We start from the raw sequence: 21,762 nt of genomic DNA on the forward strand, positions 1-21,762 counted from the left end.
CTTTCCTATGGTAGTGTGTACATAAATACATTCCAAAAAATACTGTGGAGGCATGTCATGAGTTGCATGAGGTCAGTTCCCCCCAGAACTGTTCAAGAGGAGAAACATGGTTAAGTCATATTAAAACTCTGCAGAAATCCCTTTAATAAAAATCTCACATTAACATTACACATCTCTGAAGTACTCTGCATGTGTTAAAATAAATACATCTAAATACACTAATGAATAAATATGCAATGTGAATACCAAGACATTTGGATCTTAAAGTTACATTTTTATAAATAATTTCTTGCTGAAAATTATTCCATTCATTTATTTTAATTCTAGACATTTTTTCTGCCTACTCGAGTTCCTTCTTGATTGTCTGATAATTAAACAGAATCCTGTCAAGTTGAAACGATTGCTAGTATTTTGCAACTGCGTTCCTAACACAAACAGGCATATGTTTAAACATTTGCTTACGTGCCTTCCTGAAGTAAGGCTTAAATGCTCTCTCTGGTATAACACTAAGGGCTCAGCCCATCAATTGAGAACTTACAACTTGAAAATGCAGGATCAGGTCTTGTACTAGGAAAATAAGAAGAAAAATCCTCATGTAAAAATAACATCATCTACAGCTGACATAGGAAAACCTGCAAATATATAATTCAAATGCCATAAATCCATCTAGAATTTCAAGAATCAGCATGAAGAAACAGAAATGCAGGGATCTGATCTTTATTTAGGCCTCTTTAAGAAAAATTGCATCATATTCAGATAGCCGAACGCTGCAAATAAGATTTTACTGGACTGATAAAATTATTAACATCACTGATTTAAGGCAGTTGTTACAGTGTTACATTAATATTTCAGTTGGATTGAATTATTCTTCAGATACATTCATGCAATTAACTTCTACTGTATTTTTACACTGTACTTTGAAATATATAGGATTGTTTTGTTTCCCCATATTAGACCTATCTGATTAAGCTTTTCTCAAACAATACAGAGAATGGATTAATTGTTCTTCTTGGTGGAAGTGAAAAGATTTAATGAATTAATGGTTTAATGACTTATTGGATGCAAGAAACGCATGTTGAGAATGCCGTGGAGATAAATATACATCTTATATGTGTATGCCACATGCAAGCATGGAGAAATGGGAATGGAGGTTGAAACATTATTATTATTCTTAGCTAAAACCATTTTCCCTCCATATAAAACCCCAAAATATCCTTGCACTGAGCAGAGGGCCCATTAAACGTCTTCCTTTCCAAAAGATTCCTCTCCATGCCAACCTCTGTTGGGGATGAGAAATCTTCCATGGAGCCATAAACAATCCTCCATGTTGCCTCTGTTGTTCAGTCCAATTTTGGCTTTTCTTTTCCTTCTTCAATACCTGAAAACATATGGAGAACAGCTTTTAAAAATCTCAGAATGAATCAAAATGAAGAGTTTACTTAGAGAGGTTCCTTCTAACACATTCATCTTTCTTTCCCCTCTGTTGCTGCTGTTCCTCCCCTACTTGCTCACATGCTCTTGCATGTGTTACCTCACCTGCTGCGAACGAAAAGAGCATCTGCACACCTGATGGCAGTGGTTGTCCAGTAATGAACCGCACAATCCTCCCTCCCTCCGGACCGTTTTCAAATCTGCCTAACCCCCTGCCGCACACTCAGCCTTTGATGGCTGCAGGGGTCTGGGAACAGTTAGTTCCTCACCTCCTCTGCTTACCTACAAGCAAAATAAAGTAGATGTTATTATACCTGAAGCTAAGCAGCCGACTTTATGTGAAAGCGAGTTTTTAAAATTGTGTTTCAGAATTCAGCAATTTTAACCCTCCCTTCCATTTCAACATCGGATTTTTAAATATTTGCAAGTACATCTCCCTTTTTTGAGAGTACAAGAATGAAGAATCAATGGCACTTGACAGGGTGCCTCTCTCTTCTTGTAATGGCCACGTCTTTCAGTAATATCAGCAGGGCTGAGCTGAGTGTGGGGCTTCCTAAAGAACTTATCCTTGCTGCAGGACTTGTCTCTTTTCTACACTGAGCAAAGTCTGGGCCGGGCAGCAGATCGTGTTTTTTCTGGCAATGAAAACATTCAGCTATTTCATGTGCCTGTTTCTGGACAATGAATTACTATTGGTATCTGACAAAAGTATTGTTCTTCTGACTAAGCCCTCTCTGCCAGACATCTCAAATACAAATATTTCTTTTGGAGGTTTTCAGGCCTGCTGCATGCTGTAAAAGAAAGACTTCTGAGGACTGAAGACAAAAGAGAAGCAATGTTTGAGAACGCGGAGAGGAAAATTCAGCTACAAGTAAGATCACCTGCTAATGCAATATACGCACAGATGATAGGTACACCGAAAGTCACTTTAAAAACATAGTATGGGAACTAATAAGACCCATCTGCAGTTAGAAAGCACAACTGCAGAGCTGCCTTGCTGAAAGAAGCAACACGGAAACAACTGGGTCTGCGCGTTGCCAGCAGCCTAAGTACAATGGCCCTGGGTGTTGCTGGCAAACCAACGCAATGGAAGAGCCACAGTTGAAGGTTTAACAACCAAAACAAGAGGCCGGGCCCAATAGATTACAGTGGGTTTACAAGGCTGCTCCAGAGCCAATCTTGAGTCTTCTGCTTTCTGCTGGAAGGAACCTTTCCAATAGTTTTAAATGAGCTGTTTTATTTGCCTTTTTAAAAGAGCCTCTTTCCTTTCTTCTGAAGCACTCTACTGCAGATGCATCAAATAGTTTGGCAGGGCAAATTTTTCCTTGCCTACCATGTTTGTGGTTTAACTTGGAAAAACTAACTGCAAATCATTTTGTCAGTAGTGAGGTTTTATTTAATGCATCTCCAGAGGAAAAGGAAAAAAACTCCAAACCCAAACCAACCCCCTCTCACCCCAGAAATCTTCTGCTGGCAGACTGCTTTAATTTGCAAGCTTACTGCTCAAAAGTCCCTTTTAAACATACAGTTTTCAAATAGTATTTTCCCAAGTCTCACACGGTGACAGACTGGCATTATTTTACATCTCTGCTGTTTGTGGTGTTTGCGCTTCAGGTTAGGTTTATGCAAAGTGTTTCAAGCACAGCAAACCAGCAGGTGACTCATGGCGTTTTCTGGACAGCAAGTGCTTGAGCCACAAAGGACTTTGGATCAATATTCTTTAACCAAATCAAGGAAATGATGGAGAGGATAATAAGGGCCATGGTGAACCTTGGAAGAGGTTGGAAGAATGACCTGATTGATGTTAGCTCCTCTAGGGTGGAGGGCCACAAGAACCAGGGATTTTGTTACACATGCTGTGGAACAGTGAGGGAGATTTTCCACCATTTACTTATTTTCATGAACTTGGTAAGAACATGTGATTCTTCACCACATTATTATTTTTCATACGGGACTTAGGTCAAGTGAAATTATTCCTCGCGGCTGTCTTTTTTAGAAACTTCTTTCCTGCGTTAACTTAAATAAGTTAAAGAGATGTGAATTTGACATCAAACTGAGGACTGAAAACCAGACTTGAACACTGTGACCAACAATCGCTGGTTTCTAGAGCAAAACCAAAAAGACATTTTATATCTGGGTCCTAATATGAGCAAATGGTAAGTAAAACTGCTTTGAGCTTCTGGCATTAGGTTCTGCCTAGTACTGGAGGACTTGTTAAGAGAGATTTGTATGTGCAATAAACTACCATGTGAATCTAGGGTGTATTAACCAGTGCACACTAAGTTTCCCCAGAGGTGATACAGGCTGTTCATACAGTCCCAACATATAATGGGCTCAACAAACGTAATGATAGAATTCCCACGGAACATGGATTTTACTCCAGTTGTGATTTGCCACTGTGGCGATGATGAATGTTGTTTTCTTATTTCAGGAAATTTGATAAATGAAAAACATCTTTCATAGATTAAAGGAACACACTTTTAATCTTGTGTTTGTCTTATGTTCCCTTTTCCTTTACTCAGCAGTGGGTGGCCTAGGTAGGGTGGATGATGTAGGGTCTGCACAGTTACGCTTACCCTGCACTAAGGTGATCTTTCATTCCTATTGTTTTACTGACGTGAACATATTCATTTTCCTTGAGTAAATTTGTAAGCAGAAAACACCTTATACCTGAAAATACTAAAAGAATATATTTTTATTTCTAAGTCTAAGCTTACCACTAACAGCATTCCCAGAGAATGATACTTTATTCTAGCTGCATTTAATGGGTTCATCAGCTAATAAGTGGGTTGTAAACCAAATGGGTTGTAAACCTCTCAGGTAATTGCCAACAGCTCTTAAATTAGTATTGGAAGTTATAAAAAGGAATACATATTCATAGCTCATCATGCTCTCCAGCAGCCATTCCATTCATCTGGCTGCTTTTCAGAGCAAGCAAGCAAGATGTTTCAGTGGAACTTCTGTCATTCTCCTTTGTTCTAGCCAGCTTAAAACCTTCTCGACTCTCGGGGGAGCATACTCAAGTCCCAGCAGTGTATTTAATTTCATAAAACAATACTCACATTTTTGGGTATCCCAGATGTAGTTGTTCAGGACCTCTCCCATCAAGTAGAATATGTTAATTACCACAGTAACAGCTGCAAAAAAGATTATTTTGACACCTGGGCTGAGGTGCTCAAGAAGCGGGTACACCCACACTCCTGTAACGTGGTGAATCCAGCACACCCTGAAACGAAACAAAAACAAGTACTGACTCTTACAGCCCTCTTTTGAAAAAGTAGCTTGGGCTATAGGCTTAGCTACTGTAATCTGAAAAGCCATTATTTGAAAGGACTGCAAGTTGCAACTGAACTGGAGCACCTGGATGAAATCCACCCAGAACAGACATCACAAGTGATGAAACTGTGACTGATTTCCCACATTCTTACTGTTTTGTTTTAAATTTAATATGAGCAGTTGGCCAATTTTCGTGTTCTGATGTAGGCAGGTATTTCCTCGCTACATTTATGTTTACGAGGAATACACCCCCCAGTTTCGTGCGGCAGCGTGGAAACTGCAGCACTCTCTGTTCCAAGCAGGTTCTTTATCCAAAGAGCATTCGGCGTTCTCCAGGCTCTTCTAAATAGCCCAACTCTCTGCTTTCTGCAGCATCCTCCTTTCATTTTGTACACATTTGTGTGTTTCTGCTGCTTCTCCTCACTACACCTGGCAAGTGCGTCAGTTCTGGGGTTTGCCAGAAACATATGGTTCAGCTTCTCTTTGAGAGAATAATTTCTTCAGCACCTGTGGTTTAGGTTGCTCCTCCTTTTCTTTAGTTACCTGGTATCATTTGGGATCTAATAATTTTTCTCTAGGTAGGATAAACATTTAAATAAATAAATAAAAAAAGAAACCACCTCATCAGTGAAAGTCTGCCCAGCTCCACACTCAATATAAAAAAAAGAGGAATGATGGCGGTTTGCTGGTGACACAGAGATTTTTAGCATAGAGCTACAGTGCAGGTTGTTGGTACGCTAACCCAAGAGAGGGGGTGTCAGCTTTACTGCAGTGCAGCCTGAAGAAGCACTCCAGGTACGTGGTGTCGCTCTGTGTGACTGCAGTGGACACCTGTACCCTCCAAAGGGACAGCTTTTGCGTTGAGATCTGACGTGGTGGTCAGTGGTGAAATCAAGAGGGAGCAGAGCAAGTCCATACGTTCCAGTAGATGGAAGCTAAGAAAGGCAAATGCTGCCAAACAACTGAGCAAACATCACGGAGGCTAATGGGGAAAAGTGCTCAGCGGAGACAGGCTGGGGCCCGTGAGCTGCTGGGCTCTCTTCAGGAATGTCAGTATCTTCCTTTCTGACCCAGCAATTTGAGAGAGAAGCACAGTGAAGCACAGCTAGAGAAGACTCAGCAGCCACACAGACTGATACTGATGGGGATTTCCACATCCATACGATTTGCTTCACTTGCTGATACTTCTATTTGCTTAAGGAAGACTTCTGATCACTAGTTCCAACACTCATAGGCTCCTGAAGGGCAGAGACACAGAAGTCCACCCAAAATTGTTACCATAAATGTCTGTCACACAGAGAGTACAGAACCCCTGTTCAATGATTCTCCATCACCCTGGAAATGCACACGGTTGTCATAGCTTCCCTCCTCCTTAGAAAAGCTTTTATTACAGCCAAACCCTTAACAGTTGGACACTTCATGTAGGAATTTACATGTGTCAGTAAATTAATCTGCACGATCTAAATGCAGATTAAAAAGCCTTTCTCCAAATGAGTTCACATATGGAAAATGATCTCTGTACTTTAGAGTTATTTTCTACAACATTCTTCTGTGCCAGAATTAACCTGACAAGATAAAGGTATCTGTGAAAAAATACAGGGTTCCTGTGTAACCCACGGCAACAGGGGATACCATGCTCCTCTTGATCGAAGATGGGACAGTTGAGTAGAAGGTAATGTGATGTCCTCTGCTCCCAGGGTGGCTTGGCAGGCGGTGTCTAACGTTTTTCAGTGACATTTGCTTTTGTTTTATGATAATTCTGTGAAAAACAAGCTCCAAAGAAAAAGCTTGAAAAACCAGCCAGTGCTTCTTTTCCACTTATTTTCTCTGGTGTGATGAAACTGCCTGGCACTATAAAGCACCTTTACAAGAGGCACTTTTCAAGGGACCTTCTAAACTGCACCTAAGTAGCCAACTTCATGAACCAAGCTGAAGTGGCATTTGCTAGAATGCATTTATGCTGGGAAGAGGAAATATTTTCTAAATCCAACCAATGAGTCACCGATGAGCTTCCCAATGCCAGTGATCTCTGGTTAGTTCAGAGTGTTTGAGTACTGCTCCTGCGCTCTGCTCTCTGCTGCCCAGCACGGGAGCCCATCCGCTGCTCGGTGATACTGCTCGTCCGTTCAGTGTGGCTGCTGTACGCCTGCTCCTGGTGCAGCCACACCATAGGAACTCATGCTTGGAGCACAGGAGGTACTGTGCGCCACTTGGGAGACAACGACCACAGCGACCCACCTGATCAGCCGCCCTGATCTTCCTTAAAATGAGCTGCACCACGCCGCTCACTACATTGGGATGGAGCAATATTAGCCGCCTCTCCACCGAGCGCTGACACGTTCATTATTCCTCCATTGTCTATACCACAAACGGGAGCAGCAAAGGGACGACTGCTGCCATGGAAACCTCACCTGATGGCCTTTCTTCCTTCGGGTTTGCTCCTGCTTGAATACAAGCTATCTCCTCGCCGCACAATAAAGGGCTGATCAACCGTAGGCATAAAGCTTCCACACAAGATTGCTGATTACTAATGTTAATGAATGCCTTCAACGTTGCAATTCCAGTAGTCATTATTCCTGCCCAGCCTCATTATTAGATAAGCACAGGGGAGCATGCGTTAAGATTTACTTAGGAGTGCAAATCTAGATCCAATTTAAGACCCTGCTATTGAACAGGTATAAAAAATGGGTCGTTTAGATAAAAATAAACGGAGGTGAAAAAGTTTAAGCTAAAACTGGACCGGCTACTTTTTAGAAGATAAAATTAACTTGAACCTCCCCACGTTTTGGTTCCATGGCAGCCCGTGTAGACAGAACCATGTGTTTTCAAAGATGAATGTGTTACAGGTCATCGGGCTCATTTAGCAATTTGATAGAACTGGTAAGAAAAGAAGGAATGGAAATATTCACACATTGTATTCAAATTAAAATGTCTGTTAAAAGAAGTGGTGATTTTCAGAAATTTTCAACCAGCTGGTGTAGAAATCAGAAAAAGCTATTTGAAAACACACAATATTGCTTCTTTTTAACAAATCTGTCAAAAATTTGACTTTGTAGCTGTTTTTCACTTCTAGTATACAGTAGATGTTCTATATCTCTCCTATCAAAGTAATAAGGAGGAAAAGAAAACTACGCAGAGAAGATACGTGTACATCTATTCTTTGGCTATAGATCTTTTGTTAATGAGGAAAAGTAACTACAAAAAATTGTCAGAACCTTGTGGTTTATGCATGCTCTACCTGTAATGCAGCCGTTGCAACATGTGTAAAACTTAGTCGTGGCAGAAGCAATGTTGCAACAACATGTGTAAAACTTAGTCGTGGCAGAAGCAAGCTCAACACGTGGATAAAATGGCAGATAACCAAGACACTGAAAGATTTTGTGATGGGAGACGTTGCAGAAAATGGTGGCTTCTTCATGATGGCTGCTCTCAGCTACAGGAGTCTGAATATACTTGCACAGGCATCACAGCTTGGCAGCACATCATGGTCTGAACTCTGAGAATCTCTACCCATTTCCTGCCCAAGTTGAGTCCTTCAGTGAAATCTGCAGCCAAACACCAATCAGCACTACGTGTTCTGGAAAGAGGAACTATCAGATGAGGGGTGCATTCAATGAGAGGACGCAGAATAATGATGCATGTCATAAAATAGCTGAAGAGCTCCCAGTGCTCTTCCTCATAACAGAATAAGCACTTCAAGAGAACTTGGAGACAACAAATTCAAGTCTGAAAATGCATGACACCTAATTAACCTCCGGAATGCTCTACCCCTACCTTTCAGTGATACATCACGGAAATCAAGATATTCAGAAAAGTATACAAGTTTGGAAGTCTACTTAGTCCACTCCTTTTCTCTGGGCCATTCCATGCAACTCGAGCAAGCTTCTGAAGTCAGGAAACTGCACAAGCAATAAGAATGTGTACAGTTATGCTTAAGTTCAAAGAGTACAAGGTATATAAACCATGAAGACTGAAGGATCCAATCATCTACTTTTTGACATAAGTTTTGGAAGAAAACTTCCCTTACAGGCTGGTTATTCTAAAATGGCCTGCTAAATCTTCTCCTGAAGCAAATGACATTAGCTACAGCCGGAGCCTGGATACATGACTACTCTGATCTACTATGGCAGTTCCTTTCTGGTTACTTCTTGCAGCAGTAAATCCTTTCCCACATCTTCTGTGCCATTCAGGTTTCCAGCGACTGGCAGAAAAGAAGGCTGAATCTTTGGTCCCAAACAAATCCTAGGCCCGTTCCTGTTGTGGCTACTCATTACCAAACAACGGAACATGGGCATTTTCTACACTTTTATTTCATGTTCTGTCCTAGCATCACTCTCTTCCTTTTCCACAGAAAGTGAGAACTTCACCCAGAACTATTAAATTGTGGAATGTCTCCCAAAGGAGGTGACAGGCTTACAGCAGCTGAGTCATTTGAAACTTGAATGAACAAATGATTTGTGGTTATAGAGTAGGGATCAACCCTGTGCTTTCAGAGGCAGGAGCACAATGACCCACACTAAAATCTGTTCTACTTTTTGTTTCTAATATTGATCGATATGAGGCATATTTTCATAAACCCTTATGATTTTTTTTCCTTCCCCCCAAAAAAGACCCCATACGACAGCCTGTTCTGCATCTAATCAGAATTGTTAAGGTCTCAGCCACATTAAGATGCTAGGCTTCTTGTAGTACCAGCCAGCCAGGCCTAAGTCACCTACATAAGGAATGTATGTTGTTTAGAAAAATTTTAGACAAAAAAAATAAGTTCAATAAACAGTCATCAATTAGGAAATAGCAGCAATCATCCCATCTTGTTCCAGTTTCTTACACTGGATTCTCCTCCACGGATGTGAGTGGTGCTGAACTATACACGGGTCACAGGACTGCGCTACCGGTATGGAGCGGCTTATGCAGTCAGAAGATGAGAAGTCCTGGAAAACTGCAGCTGCAAATAATGTCACATGCAAAACATACTCAGCTTGACGTGATGCTGGCATCCTCTGGATGAACAAAGCTTAGCAGAAATTTGTGTTTATGTACAGGTAGCTAGAATGACAGAAACTCTGCAGATTCACTGCAAGGTGTTGTCATCTTTGGAAGTAATCTATTTTGATAAAGAATATTTCATTTTAAATATAGTAATGGTTGCTATGCCTTCTTGAACTATATTTTAGGGAGCTGCACAAGCAAGTGAGAATGTATTACCCATGCATGTCATCTGTGATCGTACCGTTGCTTTGACTGAAACATTTGAGGATGTGGAGGTGGAGGGGAGCCAGAATGTAACAGTCCATAATGGCTGTGTCAGACCTAACAGGCTGAGGATCTATGCAGCCTTCTCTTTGCTGAAAGCTCTTCTGCTCTCCCACCCTCCTTCTGGGTCAGGTGCAGGGGACGCTAATCTTCTCCTGGCCTATTTCTGCTGCTCCTACTTCTTCCTACTCTTTCCTGTTCTGAGCAGCTCTGGCTCCAACTCTTTTCTCCTCCTCTGCATTGTCTCATCTATCACCCACCTCTCCATCAGCCTTCCACTCTGATTTCCAAGCCTGTCTCTCTCTCCCCCTCCCAGCTTTTCCCACTTACTTGCATGATTTCAGCTTTCAAGCTGCTGACCTGTGAGCTGCACATTTCCTTACCCATTTCTCTTTTAGCCCATGGTTCTAGTTCATCTCTTTTACTTTCCTCAAAACGACTTTTCATTCTTTTTTTCCCCAACCACTGATTCCTCTGATCTCTATTGAACTTCTGTCCCCAGTGCTCACTTCCAAAAGCTTACGTCCAATTCATGACATCCTCCATACATTCAGACTCTTGGCACACTCTAGCACAGCCTTGCTGTGTCTCTCCTGCTCCACTGGCACCAGCCACCTCAGAAACCCTTCTGGTTTCTCAGTCCTGCCTTTCTTTATTGATATGGCTGTCAATTCCCACCAAGTTTCATGCTCTGACTCTCCACCACTCTCTTCTGAATGTCAAGGTTTGTCCTAGCAGTCTGCACCCTTATCCCCTTGCCAACATCTGCTCTTTCTGATCTTCCTCTCCTTCTATGGAGAATCACTAGTGGAAATCCTACAGCAAGGCTGACAACACTGATCTCAAATTAATTCCAAATTCTCAGTGGACATTCCTTTCTTAAATTCATTCAAGAAGAATTCAGCAAATTACCCCACCTAAATGCTCTCCCTCGACAGATCTACAGAACTCTCCTAAAGTCACTTCAAGAGAAACTTTATTTTCAAATGGAAGTTTTAAGGTACCTGAGCTCTTTAAATAGATTTATCAAAGAATGAAAGAATGAATCAAGGCCAAGCTTGGCACATATGGAGGCAGCTCCTAGTGCATTTGAGATAGCAACAAGAGTCTTTTGCTCCCAAACACATAGCCCAGCATGACTAGAGCTGTGGAGTCAGGTTCTGAAGGTCTGGTTTTTGGCATCCTCAAGCGCTCAAAAGCAGAAGGAACGAGACAACCATTTTAAATAAACGTATTTGTCTCAGTTTATTTTAGGGACATATTAGGCTCTGATATTAGTTACCATGAGGTCATTCTTATTACAAGGAGCAACGCATTTCTGGCTCTCTTCTGTTCCTTGACAACCAACTCCATACACCCATTGGCAGTATTTTCTGGTAGTACTGGCAAGCTCATGGGTTTTCTTAGCACTGTCTAGATTTAACAATTCAATACAAATTGTGACCTTTTCAAGCCATGCTAAATAAAGCCAATCGGCCTTTCCCATCTTATCCCATGGCCTTGATCCTAAAAGTCCATGTATGGTCTGCGACAGGCAAGGCAAGTTTGTGAATGCTCTGCCTGAGCACAGTTCCTTAAGAGCAAGGGAGAGCCCCCCCTCACAGAGAGCACATGAGCTAGGCGTGCCTACTCAAATGCTCTCCGACTTGACTGAAGGGAGAGAATGCAAAAAATAAAAAAAAAAAAGAAAAACAGAAAAAGGTTTTACTCTTCAAGAAAGGATGTTTCTCAGATAACATCTCTCTGAATAATGCTCAAGGGATATCAAGTTATTTAGCTATGTTCTTCCAGCTTCAGTGATTCTATTCAGAATTGTTTGCCTGTTTTATCATTTATCGAATATAAAAATATAATAAAAGCTTGCTACTCCACCATCTCTTCCATATGTGAAAGATTCAGTCACATATGAAATAAAACAGAAGGTCTCCTCTACCTGGAGTTGAAAGAAATGTATTAACAGAATCAAACCTAAAAAATACCCTCCTATATGCTCCTTTACACTACAAAGTGCGACGTGATACATATATATCATGTAGCATGGTAAGAAGGCTTCAGCTGAGGCGGGGAGAGAGCGAGTTCAAAATTCAAGGGCAAACCAGAGAGAACATCTGATTAGAAACTGTCTCCACTTTATACAGAGAGAGTTGCAAGGAAAACACTTCTGTTGAGGGAAAAATGATGTAGGGAGAAGGACAAATTCTCAAGCGGCAGATCCCTAACTTCTAGGTAAAAACCCCCATAAACCAAGAACTAAGCCCCAGCAGGGGACCCACGGACAACCGACGGTACAAAGGGCCAAAGTTCTACCAGGCTGTATTTGGTCATTTGAAGATGTAGTTTCATTTTAATGCACTGTGCTAACCTTGAGGGGTCTAAAAAGCTCACCAACAAGGGCAGCAAATCCAAATTAAGTAATTCCAAACCTTCTAAGTGATTAAGGTCTCTACTTCAATGTGGTCACTTGGCAGCAGGAAGATAGTGGACCTAAGCTGTGAAAAGTAGGCACACTCTGAGCGAGAAGGATGAAAAAACCCCCACTTTTCATACTTACTGGTAGATTTTCCCAACCCGTGAATGTCAGATACATTGTCTTGATATCATCAAGCCAAGATTTGGCCTGCAGCCTCAATCCAATCTTGGATGGAGGCTTCAGTAACACCTGTAGGCTGAAGATCTGCAGAACTTGCAGATGATGGCCCACTGTAGCCTGTGTTTGCTTCCAGTCCTCCCCAAAGACCTTCTTTCATAAGAATAGAAGGAGAAATGGGCTGCAAATGCAGAATTTAGCAGGATGGCCTTTAGGCTGAATAAGCAATTGTCTCAGACCATCTCTAGAGAAAGCACAACTTGGAAGAGGGTGAGTGACTTGAGAGTAGCCCTATCCGTTTTGGAAATAATGTAGCTGCAGGCAAAACAAATAAACAGCAAAAGTGGAGGGAGCGAAGGGAACTGATCACAGGCTGTAACTGGGTATCTGCTTAGTTGTTATTTCTTAATGCAGAATCTTCTTCCCCTGCTTCACTTGTCCTACAATTTCCTTTTACCTTGTATATGTAGCTGTAGGATGTAGATGCACTGTAGTGGGCAGGATCAAGCCATACGAGTATCATACTGATACTGCAACAGCTTCTTAAAAGACACCTCTGGTTTTATTTCACTTGCAGAACTGGATTGTTTCAAGTCCCTATCCCTGTTTAATACTATTGCATGTGCCTACTCAGATGATTTTGAGAAAACAGGAGTTGCCACAGGAGGTCAGATCACAGGTACAGTAACTCTGCCAACCTGCCTCTAGGCACCTTTCTGAGGAAGATTGAGAAATATCACAGTTGTGCATTATTATATATGGGTTAAAAAAAAAATTCCTTTCTCCTGAAGGAATCACTACGTGCCTTTTTGCATGAGGCTGTCCTTATCTTACAATTACAAATATTATTCTTTTTTAGGAAGGATATGTATGTTTATAAAAGCAAATGTCAGAAATGTGACTGTTGTCCTGGGACACAACACCCCACTTCAGCTGGATTACCGGCATTTTACGATCACTCAGCGAGCGTGGATGTGTATGAATAATGGCCTCTGTTTTGTTGGACTGAAGGGGCAAGTTGCATAGTTGAAGCAGTATGACAGTACTGCCTTCAGCTCTGTTCCTCTCTCCTTAGTTTTATCTCTCTTGACTGGTGGAAAAAGCAGTATTACCCACAATGTTGGAAAATATCCTCTTAGCTGAGGGAAGGGTGTTGTGAAGTAAGAAGAAAGAATATGAGAAGTAAACAGGGGCTCATGAAATGTTTGCAGAAAGGATAAAGGATATATGGTATCAAAGGAGCATTGTAAATAAAACAAAGGTTTAGTGAAAAATAGAATTCTACAATGACCAAAGTAAATTAACTGTCCTGTAAGTCGGGTGCTTGAACAGAAACTGACCAAAGACTTAATGGTGTGTAAGAAAGGTTATTTCTGTTTCAGTTTAATTTTTCACAAACATTTGCATTTTTTAAAAACAAACTTCAGAGTGTTTGGATTACCAGCTTATTCTGTAATCAATTTTACAGAAAGAATTTATGAACTAGTAAAGAAAAAAGACACTGTTCTATCTTTTCTGTTGCCGCTTAAATACTGATGCAGGAAATAATTTGCCTATTCTCAATTTTATTTGATAGAACAAAAACCCTAAGCAATAAAACTAAGGTCCAAGAAAAACATTTAGCTTGAAAAAAGGTTGAAAAATGTACCCTTGGAAAGACCACTGCTTACATGGGATTGTTCAACAAATTCCTGTTGTGTGAGGTTTGGCATATACTTTCTAAAAATATAAGCATCTGGGGAAACCAGACAAAGCCCAGGTCTTGGACCAAACGAGGCATGCAGCGTGAATCTGTTAGCGATTATATCCATAATGAAATATGTGCCCAAATTTAGCAGTACAAACCCCCCAATACAATATCAAAACACAGTGTGTACAGCCCTTACCATAAAATATAGCCAACAGCGAAGGTGCACACTGCAGCCAGTCCACAGCTCCTGCTGGGATACTGATGATGTGTTGTTCTCATCTCGATTAATACAAAGGGCAAAACTGTTGTATGCTGAAAAAAACAAAACAATGGGGGAAACCCAGGTGATATAAATTATTCATTTCCATGCTAGTTCTACAACAAGAAACTTCATTACAAAAACCTGAAGACAATTTCTTGATGATCTGGAAAGACAAGGTACAATGACTCTATATAAAGTCAATAAATAATCCAAACAATATTGTTGCTATAATGCCCGATTGTTCAAGAGAGCAGAGGAAAACCGAGCGAGCAGCCCGTGCTCTTCCTCTTGGCCAGAAATGCAAGGCAGACAGGATACTCAGTGAGTAAAACCGGGATGTGGCATGAAGAACATGGGTCCCAGCCCCAGTGTGGCCTTGCAGTCTTTGCCACATCGCAAAGTTATTTTGACCATTCAAGTCAGGAGGCAATGCATCTGATTTTCAGAGACTCTAGGCACAAACAATGCCAAATGAATGAATATAAATGGAGGTATTTAATGCTTCTGAGAATGAGGTTTAAATGTATCTCAATCTAGGGACTTGAAAACAGGGGACATATTTTCAAATGATAGCCTCAATACCTCTGTTCCTCCATCTGTAAAACAGGAGCAATTATCTTCTTTGGAAAGGTGTTGTGAATCTTAATTCGTTAGTTGTTGTGCAAAATGGCTTTAGATTCCCAAATGAAACATATGAAAGCCAAAGCTGTAAAAACCATTTTCAGCCACTTGTCTTTATTTAGCTGTGAAAGTCCTTATTTTGTCATTTTTCCATCTACGTTTCTTACACTGCCCCTTCTGAGAAGGTCTGTTCATCCAATTAATGTCAGCAGCATGAAAAATTGCATCTACCTGCCCCCAACACTCGATGTCTAGATTTCAGAGTGCTGGCAGGCATGAAAATATACGTAAGCGAAGCACAAACGTGCCAGGAGATACACCCCGTAATTTCTCAATACACAGCTCACCTAGAACCAGCGATATTGGTGACTCCAGAAACATACCCTGCCTTGCCACCATGGGGACAAGTTATTGCTGGTACCTAAAGGGCATTGCTTCGGTTGAGAGCTTGGCCCTGGGGCTTGGTGTGACTGCGACTGTGAACTCTCCTGCCCAGTCCACAGGGAGGTCTGCAGGTGCAAGGATTGCAAGGGCAGCCTAAGCCCTAAACCAGGTTCAGTCCTTCCCCAGGCACTTGATCACCAACTGGAAAAGAAGGTTATGGCTTCCGTTGGCCATGTTCTGCCATCAGATGCACGCATGTAGTTCTGGGAGGAGCAGGAGGGCCAGATTTGTAAGTTTGTAATAATTATGCTGTAAACCCACACCAATTTGCACCCACATGAAGGCAGGACAGACACGGAGTAGAAGTATCCTTGTGCGGATAAGAGGCCCAAATGAGATGAAACAGAGCAGGGTCTGAGCCTTTAAGAACTGTGGATAAGGAGGAATTGTTAGAATAGGAAATGATAAGATAATGGAAATGCTCTGGCTCAGAGATGTAACATAATTTGAATTGGATAACTGCTCCAATTTTCAAGGCATTAGTAATTAATGACTAACATTTGGAGAATGTCAGGTGGATAATACAGCAGTTAGGGGAGCTTTCAATTTCTTCACCTTTTAAAAACTTGTTCCGCCCCCATCTCTTTAAACAGTATAAATCAGCATCAAGGGAATGCAAAGATGTTTTACATGTGGTCTGGAATAGAGGTGCCCACTAGTAGATGAGAGGTCTATAAACTGTGCAGGCACTTCAGAGTCCATTAACAGAGACTGACAGCAAAGCAAGCCCTGGAGGTACACCTGCATGTCTTACATCTGTATGGAAAAGGTCTTCAGATAGAGATCAGCACCCCACTCTGCAGAGCCCCCAAAGCAGGGCAGCTGGAGGCCGTGCAAACATCTCCTGCCCTGCTTCCATAACCTCTTCAGAGAAAAAAAAAGAAGACAACAAAGACTTTTGACTCCAAACCCCACCCTTGATATTTCTTGAACCATGTATTCCTGTGATCCAGTCACTTAATGAACTCTTCACTACATGGATGATGGTTACAGAGCTTGGGAGCTCCGTTTCTCAATGGAAACGTTTACTGCTTTAGATACTGCTTGTTGATGCACTTTTCATTGATGATAACAACTCAACAGCTTGCCAATTAAAAAGTAGTTAAAATAATTTCAGCAATCAACCCTTAATCTAGAGTCCTCTTCTCCTTTCCCTCCTCCCAATTCCTGTGGTTATATAATAAAATAGGTCATTAGGATACTAAATTCTCCCTTCTGCGCTTTTCTAAAGGTAAGGGGGGGGGAGGGGGAAGAGGATAATGAGCTGTATCGCTGAAGAGTTTATGTATGAAATCCTGTCAAAAGTACAGTGCAATTAGAAGTGTAAGGAGAAAATCAGAGCTGCGGATCTTTAATCTTCATCTGTTACAGCAAATGTCGATGCTAGCTGCAAACACTGCAGTTTTACAAATCCAGAGTATGAACTTTGGTTTAAAATGTTCTACTGAAGCTGCCACTCTAAAAAGCTGTTTCAGATGCTTCACCCAAACTACAACCAAGATAAAATTTCCCTTTCCTGCATTTCAGCCCCTCCAAAAACCTTAATTTAAAAACCATGAAATTTTGTAGGCAGGGATACCTTCTGTCAAACAGTGCCAATTAAAACTCTGGAGCTATAAATACCAAATTTGAATCAGACTGGCACCTGGACTGAAGCCTAGTGAAGGTGAGCAGGGGTCAAATGTGCTTGGAGAGGAATCCATCAGGGCTGGAAAAGCTGCAGGAGGCCAGAAATTTCATACCCTCTAATGTTTTTGCCACCTGATTTCTGAATAAACCTGGGCCAATGGGAATCTGAGGCTTAGAGAGAAAATAACATTGATGCTTCCTTGACCCGTTTGTTAAAGATCACACAGTGCCGATTGAAGATGTCCAACTGGTATCTCTGGGACTGATCCCTTTTACTTACTGGCAGGCTGGAAGACAGTGCAACATCTCCCACCTTGTTTGTCAAAGTATCTCCAGGGGCTTACTTGAGAGAAGACTAAGAAATGAGGACGTTGAAATAACAAGGAGGTTTGAGAGTGATCAGCTGCTCTAACGGCTTTCCAGGAATTGTTATTTTGCACCATTTAAAGTCTTTAAGAAAAGGGCAAATTTATAATTAGAGTATAATGACTAGTATAGTATTAATAGTAGCAAATTATGCTAGCACTAGCAATCAATTGATAAGGTACTTTTTATTATGGACTAACTATTTACAAGTGAAACTGCATTTTTACCTGGACAGCTTATTCTGCTCCCACCGAGACCAGCTGGTCCTGTGAGACAGTTTTGCCTGTATGACTGTGCTGACACCAGAGGCTTGAGCTGAGCAATGCTGTGGGTACGTCAGGTAGCACCCCCTCCATCAGCTGGGAAGGCGGCGCTGGCAGCATGTGTGCCGCCCCTCGGGGTATGGGGTAGCCCCCAGCCTTGCCGGGGCAGCAGCAAGGGAGCCAACGAACCCTGCTGTTAGCAGGAGCTCTTAGCTTGGGCTCAGTAACTATAACTACTTGCAAGAAAATGTACCCCGGCAGCTTCTCCTGCCACGACTGTGGTGCCACCTGCCAAATCCCAGCCACAAACTCCTTTTTCTCTGGAGTGCCAAGGCAGTGACCCTCAGACCAATTTTTAACCCCTCTCTGAAGGATCCATCTGCCAAAGACCACTTTGTGATTTGAAACGTGGCCGTAAGCTCCCATCACCTGGCTGCAGCGTTGCCCTGCTCAGACCCCTCCTGCTGTGTCACTGTCTGTCCCTGCAGTGGGGAAGGGAGCTTTGACAGATCTTTATGCCTGCTAGGTCTGCTAGCAAGTCCTGGTCTCTGCAGAGCAGCGAGCTGCAATTGTCTCCCCATTTTGTGTCCACTGGCCAGATCTTCAGCTGCTGGTAACGATGCATGAAAACAGAGCAAATCCAGCCTGACATATGGAGCTCGGGCGGAATTTGCAGGAAGGTGATCATACGGAGAATTTGATCCAGGCAACACTTGGGAGACTGACTCCAAAGGAGCAGCCTCTGAGTGAAGCTGAATTAGCACACGGTGCAAAGAAGCCACACAGAGACTTGCAGGTGGATTCATTCCTAGAACCACTGCCTTGCTTCCTGAGAGAAACTCTGCTCATTAATGACTATTTAAAAGATATTTTTAAAATACACATAACCTCCCACATGGTATGTATGTGCCTAATGACATCTGAGGCTGGAAAATCACATTACAAATAGGCAGCACATCTGTAATGTTGGCTTGACAAGTTGAGATGTGATGGAGGACTGTGCTTCCCCATTTTAGGTGTGTGCTGGAACAGGTAGTTGGAAAAAAAGATTTTATGCAAATCAGGTACATTAAGAATGAGTTCTGTAATAGTTTTTAGGCAAATTAAGTGCTCGTTCTTGAAAGCCTGATTATATATTTTATCTTCCACCATTAAGTGCTGCTTTTTTTAACACTGTTTTCATCAATACCTTGCTTGGCCTTTTCTCCTCCCTTAACTGTGTTTTAAAGGGAATGTTAAAGCTTTTCAAAAGGGGCCAAACTGACAGCTTTGTGTACTGGTGTCTTCTGTCCTTAGCACAAATGTGGCGGTGCCATCTTCCCAAGTTTCCCAGTCCTGATCTGCAGAGACTGTCCAGAACTACCTTTATGACAAGGAGTTCAGTCTAAAAAAGCATCTGCTTTCTCAGATGCCCAGTCAGTACGCAGTTCTGCAGGCATGGTGAAACCGCTTGGGGATCACGGAAATTGTGATTATAATTCACTTCAACAGAAGGCTGTGACTTGTTACTCAGTTTGATCAGACTAAAAACTACAGAATCACAGAATCATAGAATACCAGGTTGGAAGGGACCTCAAGGAACATCTGGTCCAACCTTCCTAGGCAAGAGCACAGTCTAAACAAGATGGCCCAGCACCCTGTCCAGCTGTGTCTTGAAAGTGTCCGGCACGGCGGAGTCAACCACTCCCCTGGAGAGATTATTCCAATATATTCAAATACAGGGTATAGGACATTTTAATTCAATGGAAATACTGTGGACCTCTATTGAGAGGGCTTCAGTGTGTCATTCAGCCCATGCTCTTAAGAGTCAGCGAAAGCCCAGTGACAAGAAAGGAGGCCTTGCAGCTTTGATGTCATCAACATTTTAACTGATGGACCGGGAGCCTCCTGGAAGTGCTGGTGCTCCCTGGAACAAGGAGGCTGCAGATGGATCTTCACCCATGGAAGTTATGCAGCCCAGGACATGGAGAGCTGCATCTGCCACCCGAAACTGCACCCACATTAAAGCCTCCACCCTGCCAGGGGCAGATGCTCAACATCTGCTGGGGAAGCTGCCCTGCGGCACACCGCCACCGTGCCCGAGACTTACGCTGGTACGAATTTGACAGAGTCCCCCTTCTTTGCACCCTGCTGCGTAAGCTGCTGTGCAAACTGTCTCATCTGCTGGCTGCCTCTGCTTTCTGTCTTTCTAAGTCCCTCTCTAAAATCTAGCTTCCATCAGCAGGATGTTACCCCTCACTTTTTTTCCTGAGCTCAAAACCAGATCATGTGTTGTTAAACAGCTGCTACATGTCAGAATGAGTGAAGCAATCCGTCTGCATCTCCTTCTTACCTCTCAGGGGTTTCTGCAGCACCTCCAGAGTAAAGGTTTTACAGAAACGACCAGCAAAATGACCTATGCTCTTAATTTAAGATCACTACTGGTGTATTCACCTTAGAAACCAATACTAATAGGCCTAAAAATCCCCACAGTTGTAGTCAGTGCCATTTGTAGAGTAATAGCAGTAATAAAGCTGCATTTGCCGCATGCTCCTAGCAGAGTAACGTGGAGAACCAGATCAGAAACTAGTAAAACAAGGGCACGATTATGATTTACTCATTGAGAAACTTCTGAGAAAGGAACAGCTGGCAAGAGAGTATTTACGTGTTGTCTGAAGGATGATACCTTTCACCAAGGCAGCCTAATCCATAAAGAGAGCAGCAGGATATCAGGGCTGGATACATAATAAATTGGAATCCTTGACTGAGTCTGAGCCCTTCTGAGACTGAAAGTGCTGGTAGCACTTTTCCTCTTACAAATGAGAAATTATGACTATTAACTGAGACACGCTGATGCACAGGATGCACTCCAAGGCAGCCACAGACGGCTCGTTAATTGTTATTGTAGGTTGGAGGGAGGAAGAAGTATTGCATGATCTAAACAAAGACCAATACCCTATAACGCCACAGAACACACAAAAGCCAGAGATAACCATTTTCAGTCAAGAGTGTAGAGTTCTTTGAAAAGAAAATTAACACTTTAATGCTACCCCATCTTTTCCTCTTTTCTGTAGACAAATACAGTGGACATGGCATATCTGACTTAAAAGGAATTGTTCCATTTTCTCCACGTGCACCCAACGTTGACAGGTTTGTTCTCGTTGTTTCCGACGCACGCAGTACACACTACATATTGAAATAGCAGTGTCAATCTGATCTCACCCCTATGACTGTACTAGTGTCAGGGAGGTTATATATAGGTGTTTATCTACAGAATTTCCACAGTGCCAATCACCGAAGCACTTCAACACCTCAAAAGCATTACTAAACATACCCTCACAGCAGCCCTGATCTGTAGGGGCAGGATATCCTATCCCCATTTTGCAGGAGGGTAAGACGAAGCTGGCATGCCTCAGCTGAGGTTATGTAAGGTAGCTATGGAGGAATGGAGAACCACATGGTATTCCTCAGTTCCATTCCTGGGTGTCAGCCTAAGATGAGCAAGTATGTATAGGGAAGTAACAAAAACTTGGTATGGAAGCCAATCTGCTCATTCAAGTTTAAGCTCTGAGACATCTTGGCCCTTATAGCATCTCTCCGTTGTTACCTTGACTGACCCTCTGTCCTGGTTCTCCTCTGCTTTTGGAGGCTTCTTCAATTGCCTCCCTCTGAGCCGTCTGTCCCTTCTCCTATCTCAGCTCCTGCTGCTTCAAGTTGCTTCCTTGCAGCTCCCGACCTACCAGCCCTCTGGGCCCTCCTGGCCCCATTCAGCAGCTCCCAGGGAGACACATCCTCGCTTCTTCCTTGCCAGCAGTGTGCCCAGGTGGCCAAGAAGGCCAATGGCATCCTGGCCTGTATCAGGAATAGTGTGACCAGCTGGGAGACACATCCTCGCTTCTCTCCAGGTCTCTTCCAGTCACCACAGGTCTTCCCTTCACATCCATCAGTATGTTTGGCAGGC

General features: G+C 42.4%; 1 protein-coding gene across 1 annotated transcript in view; it reads right to left on the reverse strand.

The window, feature by feature from the left end:
* Positions 1 to 347: 347 nt before the first annotated feature.
* Positions 348 to 21,762, reverse strand: part of AIG1 (androgen induced 1) — a 130,454-nt gene continuing 109,039 nt past the window's right edge. Inside the window, exons 4-6 of the mRNA XM_035899763.1 lie at positions 14,434 to 14,549; positions 4,494 to 4,657; positions 348 to 1,378 (exon numbers count right to left, since the gene is read on the reverse strand). Coding sequence (XP_035755656.1) covers positions 1,341 to 1,378; positions 4,494 to 4,657; positions 14,434 to 14,549 — 318 coding nt within the window. The 3' untranslated portion in view covers positions 348 to 1,340. The remainder of the gene's footprint in view (positions 1,379 to 4,493; positions 4,658 to 14,433; positions 14,550 to 21,762) is intronic.

This window comes from Egretta garzetta, unplaced genomic scaffold, assembly GCF_000687185.1.
Source record: "Egretta garzetta isolate BGI_Z169 unplaced genomic scaffold, ASM68718v1 scaffold397, whole genome shotgun sequence".
Taxonomy (NCBI): Eukaryota; Metazoa; Chordata; class Aves; order Pelecaniformes; family Ardeidae; genus Egretta; species Egretta garzetta.